This window comes from Sinocyclocheilus rhinocerous, unplaced genomic scaffold, assembly GCF_001515625.1.
Source record: "Sinocyclocheilus rhinocerous isolate Xijiao unplaced genomic scaffold, SAMN03320098_v1.1 scaffold1861, whole genome shotgun sequence".
In the NCBI taxonomy this organism is placed as follows: Eukaryota; Metazoa; Chordata; class Actinopteri; order Cypriniformes; family Cyprinidae; genus Sinocyclocheilus; species Sinocyclocheilus rhinocerous.
Genome location: NW_015652149.1, coordinates 69362 through 75956, shown reverse-complemented (window position 1 = coordinate 75956; position 6595 = coordinate 69362). Strand labels below are relative to the sequence as shown.

Genomic DNA, 6595 nt, shown 5'->3' with positions numbered 1-6595 from the left:
CACATTTTAAACAGTGGTGGCAAGTATTTAAAATCTAATGATCAGAACAACAATAAAAAAATCCTGCATCTTCAGTAAATCTCACAACCGCAGTCTTGTTTTCTTTTCTATTATTTTAGTATGATATTTACATACTAAACACATACACATTGTTACTATACTGGATGGAGGCGACTCCAGAAACGTATGGTTAATATAGTAATATGGCAATAGTGTAGTATATAAAGAAATGTCATTAAATGAGATAAAAAAAAATAAAAAAAAAGAATATATAATTTCATTTATTTTGAGTGTTTATATTTAGAATGTGTTTTATTATGAATGTGTTAACCATTGTTTTTCATGCACGGGTACATTTTGAGATTTTGGGCTACTTTACTTCTATAGCATGTCTTCTTTTAGACTAAGGGAAAGAAAACATCCGAAATACATGTTTAAGTTTTTATTTTATTCCACTTCAACTATATGCATCAATATATTTCTATTTGTTAGATATCTGTTTGTCTTATATCCAAAACCCAGTCAGCAAAGTTTTTTTTTCCCCCAAACCAGTGTTTTGTCTTTATTAACAGTCATTTATCAGCCAAGAAGTTGACTGAGTAAAGCAGAGTTTATTGAATAATCATAGTTGCGCATGTTTCTATGCTCAGACTGAATAATCTGACCAGCCCAAATCCAACAAGTGTTATTATACCACGGAATAATAGCAATGGAAAATGACTGCTTCACAACATCGTCCTGTGTGTAATAAACCTTGACATGGAGACATTCTCTGATCGCTTACTTGTGAACACAAATATCCCTTGAAACCGCACATCATAAGACTGCACAACAATGGAAAAACAATATAAAGAATAATAATATAATAGAAATGACTCATCAATGAAATGGCTGGTTTAAATGATTATTGTAAATGATCATATGATTAAATTGAATAATAAAATGATTAAATGATTATAAATGAATGAATATAAAAGAAAGAAAATAAATCAACACAGATGCATGGTAGCGCTCTTGAACACACACATTGCTGTGAAGAATCCTTTAAACCCTCAAAATACAATACATATGTTCAGAGGCTGTTTTTTTTTTTTCTCAAAATGAGTTATTTTTCTTATGCACTGAATTTTCAACCTGACTTTATTCAATGTTTTAGACTTCTGTTCTTTATTATTGTGAAATGTATGTAAATGCGTGCATATTTTGTTAGATAATGCCTCATTTGCATGTTTAAACAACATTTCAGAAAACGTGTAATATAAGACAGTTGTCTTAATGTGCTGTGATTAATCAGCTGAGGAAGTACGGTGATGTTTCTAGCCTATTCGCCTGTAGTGTTTTGTCTCTAAACATCATTAGAGACCAGGGAACAGGTAGAATGTCTTCACAAGGGTTGTCCTTTCAAGACACGGCAGTAGTTTCCTCTCCTGTGAGAAATGTGGGTCATTCGCCATGCGTGAGGCGACCTGTAACAAAAGATCATATTTCAATGTGACAAGAAGCAAACTCATTCATTTTAACTGAGCAATGCACTCGGGGTGAATAAAATGAAAGAGATTGTTTTGATTTGTAGACGGAATAAAACAAACTAATTTAAATAAGGTTTTCTTCATTTACCTTCCTGAACAACTTCATAATGTCATATTTATGAGCGCTCGTACTGAACTCATCCACTATGTAGCTGATGAAATAACTTCCATCGACAGGATTCCTGTACGCATAGACACCTGTGGAGATTATTCATAGTTAAGTCATACAATAAAGTACAAAAGCAGCCTCTGAGACTTTGCTCATTTAGGAAGAAGCATTGGTCGTTCTAGATGATCATTCAAGTGGTTTCATCGGTTCACCATGACAGTTTCTTCTTCAAACCAACCTTAAACTAATATATTTAACAAAAAGACAACAAAGTTGCTTTAATCGTGTCTACCCTTTGAATATGAGCAAAATCAACAAATCTCATATCTGCAGTCAGTCTTTTATTTTAATTATTTATTTGTTTAGAGGACTCACCAGGGAGGGTGGACATAAAGCAGGCAAAGTCTTTCTCCCTGTGAACCCAGGAGTCGGATTCAGGCACACTGTCATGAACATACACACCTCCTTCATGCTCTGGACAGAGAAATGGTTAATTGTGGGACATTTTCCCTTAAAAGACTTCACAATATTTCAGCATGCAAAGTGAAATAAATTAGGAAACAGAGAAATACAAAGAGAAATGAAAGTGAGTCATGCCGTACTTCCTCTGCAGGCCTGAATGAGAATAACCTTTGGTTTATCAATCAGAGCGGGACAGTTCTCTGAGTTCAGATGGGTGAAAGTCTCGTCAACAAAGTAGACATCTTTGGGATTTTGGGATGAATGATAATGGACACCTAAAATGGCATCTCTGTTCTCAATTCTTTTCCCATGAGACATAATGACCACAAAGGTGCTGTCCGAGTCTCGATGTTCAGAGCGTTTAGAGAAGTTCACGACTGCTCTATTTATTTCCTGTGAATAAATAAACAATTTCTTAAATGCTATAAAATGCATCGTACAATTAAATATGTGTTCATATTTCAGTTTCCACACTAGAAATCTACTAGCTCTACATAGACAGTATTGGTTTCATGAAGCCAGAATTTTGTCTTACGCACATTTCCAGAGAGATTTCTGTGTTTCTCAACACTGTAACCCAAAGCTGTCAGAAGCCACTCCATGTTCTCCTCATCTTTGTCTGCTCCTCTCCTGTTGTACTCTGGATTGTCAAATTCAATGTTGGTGATTAGCAGGGCTGAGCCTTTCCTCCGAGACCTGCTCGTTGGTAAATAAATCTATGAAAAAACATCAGAATTTTGCAGAATTAAAACACACGCAAGATGACCAATCTATATAAAATGCCATGAAATAATTAGATTTTTGCACATATCTCCAATATTATATATATTCCCATAGCCTACTTTATACACTACTGTAAAAAATTTGGGAGTTGGTAAGATTATTTAATTTATTTTTAAAGTCTCACCAAGACTTCATTTATTTGATAAAAAAATACAGTGAAATCAGTAAAATTTTGAAATATTATTACAATTTCAAATAGCTGTTTTCTATGTGAATATCTGTTGAAATGTAATTTATTCCTGTGATCAAATCTGAATTTTCAGCATCATTACTCCAGTCTTCAGAGTCACATGATCTTCAGAAATGTTGAAAACAGTTGTGGTTTGTGGAAACCGTGACACATTTTACTTTTCAGGATTATTTGATGAATAGAAAGTTCAAAAGAACGGCATTTATTCGAAATAGAAACGTTTTATATCATTATAAAAGTCTTTACTGTCACTTTTGATCAGTTTAATGCATCAGGATTATGCATCTTAGAAGGAACATTGGGAACATCTTAGAAGGGTCAGGAAACACTGATCAACATAAAATATCATTCAGAACATGTTCTGTAAGGACAGAAAAGCTTACATTGGAAAACGTTTTTTAAATTAATGTTTTAAAGGGGTGGTTGATTGCGATTTCACTTTTTTAAGGTTAGTTAGTGTGTAATGTTGCTGTTTGAGCATAAACAATATCTGCAAAGCTACGAAGCTGGAAGTTCAGTGCAAACGGAGATAACTCCTTTTAAATTTCTGGCAGTTTAATGTCTACAAAAAACGGCTGGTAGGGACTACAACGAGTTACTTCCCGGGTTCGTGACGTAACAAACCCAGATAAACCCCGCCCCCAGGAAAAGGCAGCAAAGGGGGCGGGGCCATGCTGCACTGCTTTAGAGAAGAGGAAGAGAAAGCTAGAGGTGCACGTAAACATCTATTCATATATGAATCATGATTCTGTCTTCTAACGATTCATGAGCAGTAGCATTTACAAATAACAGCGTATCTAAAAGTATGAGACAACAACAAACAAAAAACATAGGCCTTTTTTTTTTTTAAACGAAGCATTAACACATGTTAGACTGCACCCCATAAACACAATCAAGCCTAGAAAAAAAACAGTGAACCACCCCTTTAAAGTTCATTAGCTCTGCAGGAAGGCAGCCTTCCAAAAGCAGGACCAATGAATGTATTATTTTCACAAAAGTTCAAGGAAACAGAGATACTTGCATCATTTCTCTCTTGTGTAAGAAGTATGTGCTTAAATTGCTGGCTGCATGCGGTAATGCTGTACGGTCTGTGCCAGTCAGCCTGGATGGGCTGCAGCTCCATAGGCTCAGGAGCATTTCTTGTGTCTTCCTGCACAGGCTGCTGAACTGAGGACACTGTATATTCACATTTAGAAAAAAAAATAAAAATTCAAAGAATCTAACACCATTATATGTATACTTATATCTTTATTATTCAAAAAGATTACTCTCTCTATATATACAGTATATATACTTAAGAAATATGAAATCTTAAAGCAGTCTAATTTTATACCTTCCTGAAGTTTTAATTCAAGGCGCTTTGCAAGCTCATTTTGTTTCATGTTGCGCAGCGCTTGGACTGTGATCTTCCCAGCATTACCGGAGTACTGCTTTACAATGCAGTCCACCACCTCCTCACGATCAGAAGTCTGCAGCTTTGCTCGAGAAATCGGCTCAGTGTCTGGTGTGACCCCATTGCACAGCTGCCAGATGAATTGTTTGAGCTCTTTATCCACAAGATCCTCAAGCACCTCAGTCATCACTCTTTTGGTGTCCATTTTGTGTCACTAGGAGAAATAAAGTCAAAACAGTCTTGACTGTGCTCTTAAAGCAGGGTTTACCGGTGTGCTTGAAACTCCGCTTACTACGTATTTCACTGATTTCCTTTTGAAGTTTAAAATAAAGGTATGCTTTATATTTGTTCAGGTTCATATAAGGTCGGTTCATATAAGGTCTTCCAAATACAGAGGGCAGAGACTGTAGTGCTGTTTAAATCCACTAGATGTTCTCAGCGTGTCAGATATCACTGTTTATCGGCATAAATTCAGCCTACAAAAGAAGCTTGTAAAGTGGCATGTTGATATTGATCGACTGTAACAATGCATCAGCATAATATAACACATTCGTATTTTGTATTCATGTAAAATGTAAAATAAAATGTATTGACTATTGTGTAGATTGATGTAAGGAGGCTATTTCAAAAATAGGCTTTTGGATGGGCTTCGTCTGAAAGTCGTGCTAGTTAAAAAAAAATCAATAAATAAAATAAAAAAACTCAACAGTTTGCATACATTTCTTCGAGTTATGACAACTTGAAATTATGTTCAACCAACAAACTACATTCAAACAGAAGAACTTAATTATTTGTAACATAAACACATATTTTTAAGTTAATTACTCAAAATAAAAAAATTTAATAAGTTGCTCCAACTAATGGATTTGAGAGCCTTGAACTAATTTATATTGTCTTTTTTTTCACTTCAAATCTACCGTTATAATGCTAAACATATCTTATATAGCATGTATACTTAATTAACTCTCAAAATTAAAATCCTTGATTCCTGAAATCAAATAACTTTGCAACTTTTTTTTTTTTTATGTTTATTACTGTGAAGTTGCTTTAAGCTATCTGTATTGTATAAAGCACTGTAGAAAACAAACGTGACTACTTACGATTCTGCTTGAAGAAAGTTTTGGTGTACAGTCTGCACTCCGTTGTTTCTTTGTTTCGAGGTTTGCTTTCTGATAAGATATAAAGCCCTCCTCAGAAAGGGTCTTATTTCAGCAAATTACGTCTCATTCCATCAATAGTGGGGCAGGTGGTAACAACGGAACTATTTGCATTTAACAAGAATTTGCATAACTTGTGATCGTGTAGCTACACGTCCAAGTGAGTTTTAGGGAGAGAGTTGCCTTCTTTTTGCAATTCCTTTAGTTTCTCAGAGGCTGTTTGTATTAGAAAGCCAAACTTTTAATACAATAAAGCCACATCTGTCAGCTACTCACCCACACTGTAACATGTGTACATATCAGAATCAGAATCAGAATTAGCTTTATTCGCCAGGTGTGCGCAAACACACTAGGAATTTGTTGTGTTTTTTTTTTTTTTTTTATCAGGTGCTCCTGGTACATACACACATGCATACATACATACATACATACATACACATCTGACATGAGAACAGAAAAAAACTTTTAAATAGTAAGACTTAACAAAAAATAATGTGTATGAATCTGGAACAGTAGATTTATGTACAGATTTGTGCATTTGTACTCTATATAGAACTGTATAAATAAGAGATATCCATATGTATTTACATAATACTTGAGAAAAAGGCAATAATTAAAGATGTAGAATGAATTACGGAAATGAACTACGGAACACAGGTAATGATTCATGTGTTAGCTGTTTAAGCTGGAGATGGCATTGGGGAAAAAACTGTTTTTATGCCTAGATGTTCTAGTGCGCAGAGATCTGTAGCGTCTGCCTGAAGGGAGAAGTGCAAACAGGTTGTGTCCGGGGTGAGAGGGGTCTTTGATGATGAGTCCTGCCCGTTTCTTCACTCTGGAGTTGTACAAGTCCTGAAGACTGGGCAGGTGCACACCAATGATTCTTTCTGCTGTCCTAACAGTCCGTTGCAGTCTTCTTAAATCTGATTTGCTGGCTGACCCAAACCAGACAGTTATAGAAGAGCACAGAAC

General features: G+C 35.2%; 1 protein-coding gene across 1 annotated transcript; it reads right to left on the bottom strand.

Annotated features, from left to right (window-relative positions):
- Positions 1–350: 350 nt before the first annotated feature.
- On the bottom strand, positions 351–5937 carry LOC107713782 (caspase-1-A-like). Its single transcript, XM_016519394.1, has 8 exons — positions 5567–5937; positions 4407–4680; positions 4095–4249; positions 2640–2816; positions 2241–2493; positions 2014–2112; positions 1618–1727; positions 351–1466 (listed from the first exon to the last, which is right to left on the bottom strand). Exons 2-8 carry the CDS (start codon positions 4669–4671, stop codon positions 1356–1358), a joined length of 1170 nt encoding a protein of 389 aa, XP_016374880.1. The 5' UTR covers positions 4672–4680; positions 5567–5937; the 3' UTR covers positions 351–1355.
- Between the last annotated feature and the right edge of the window lie 658 nt (positions 5938–6595).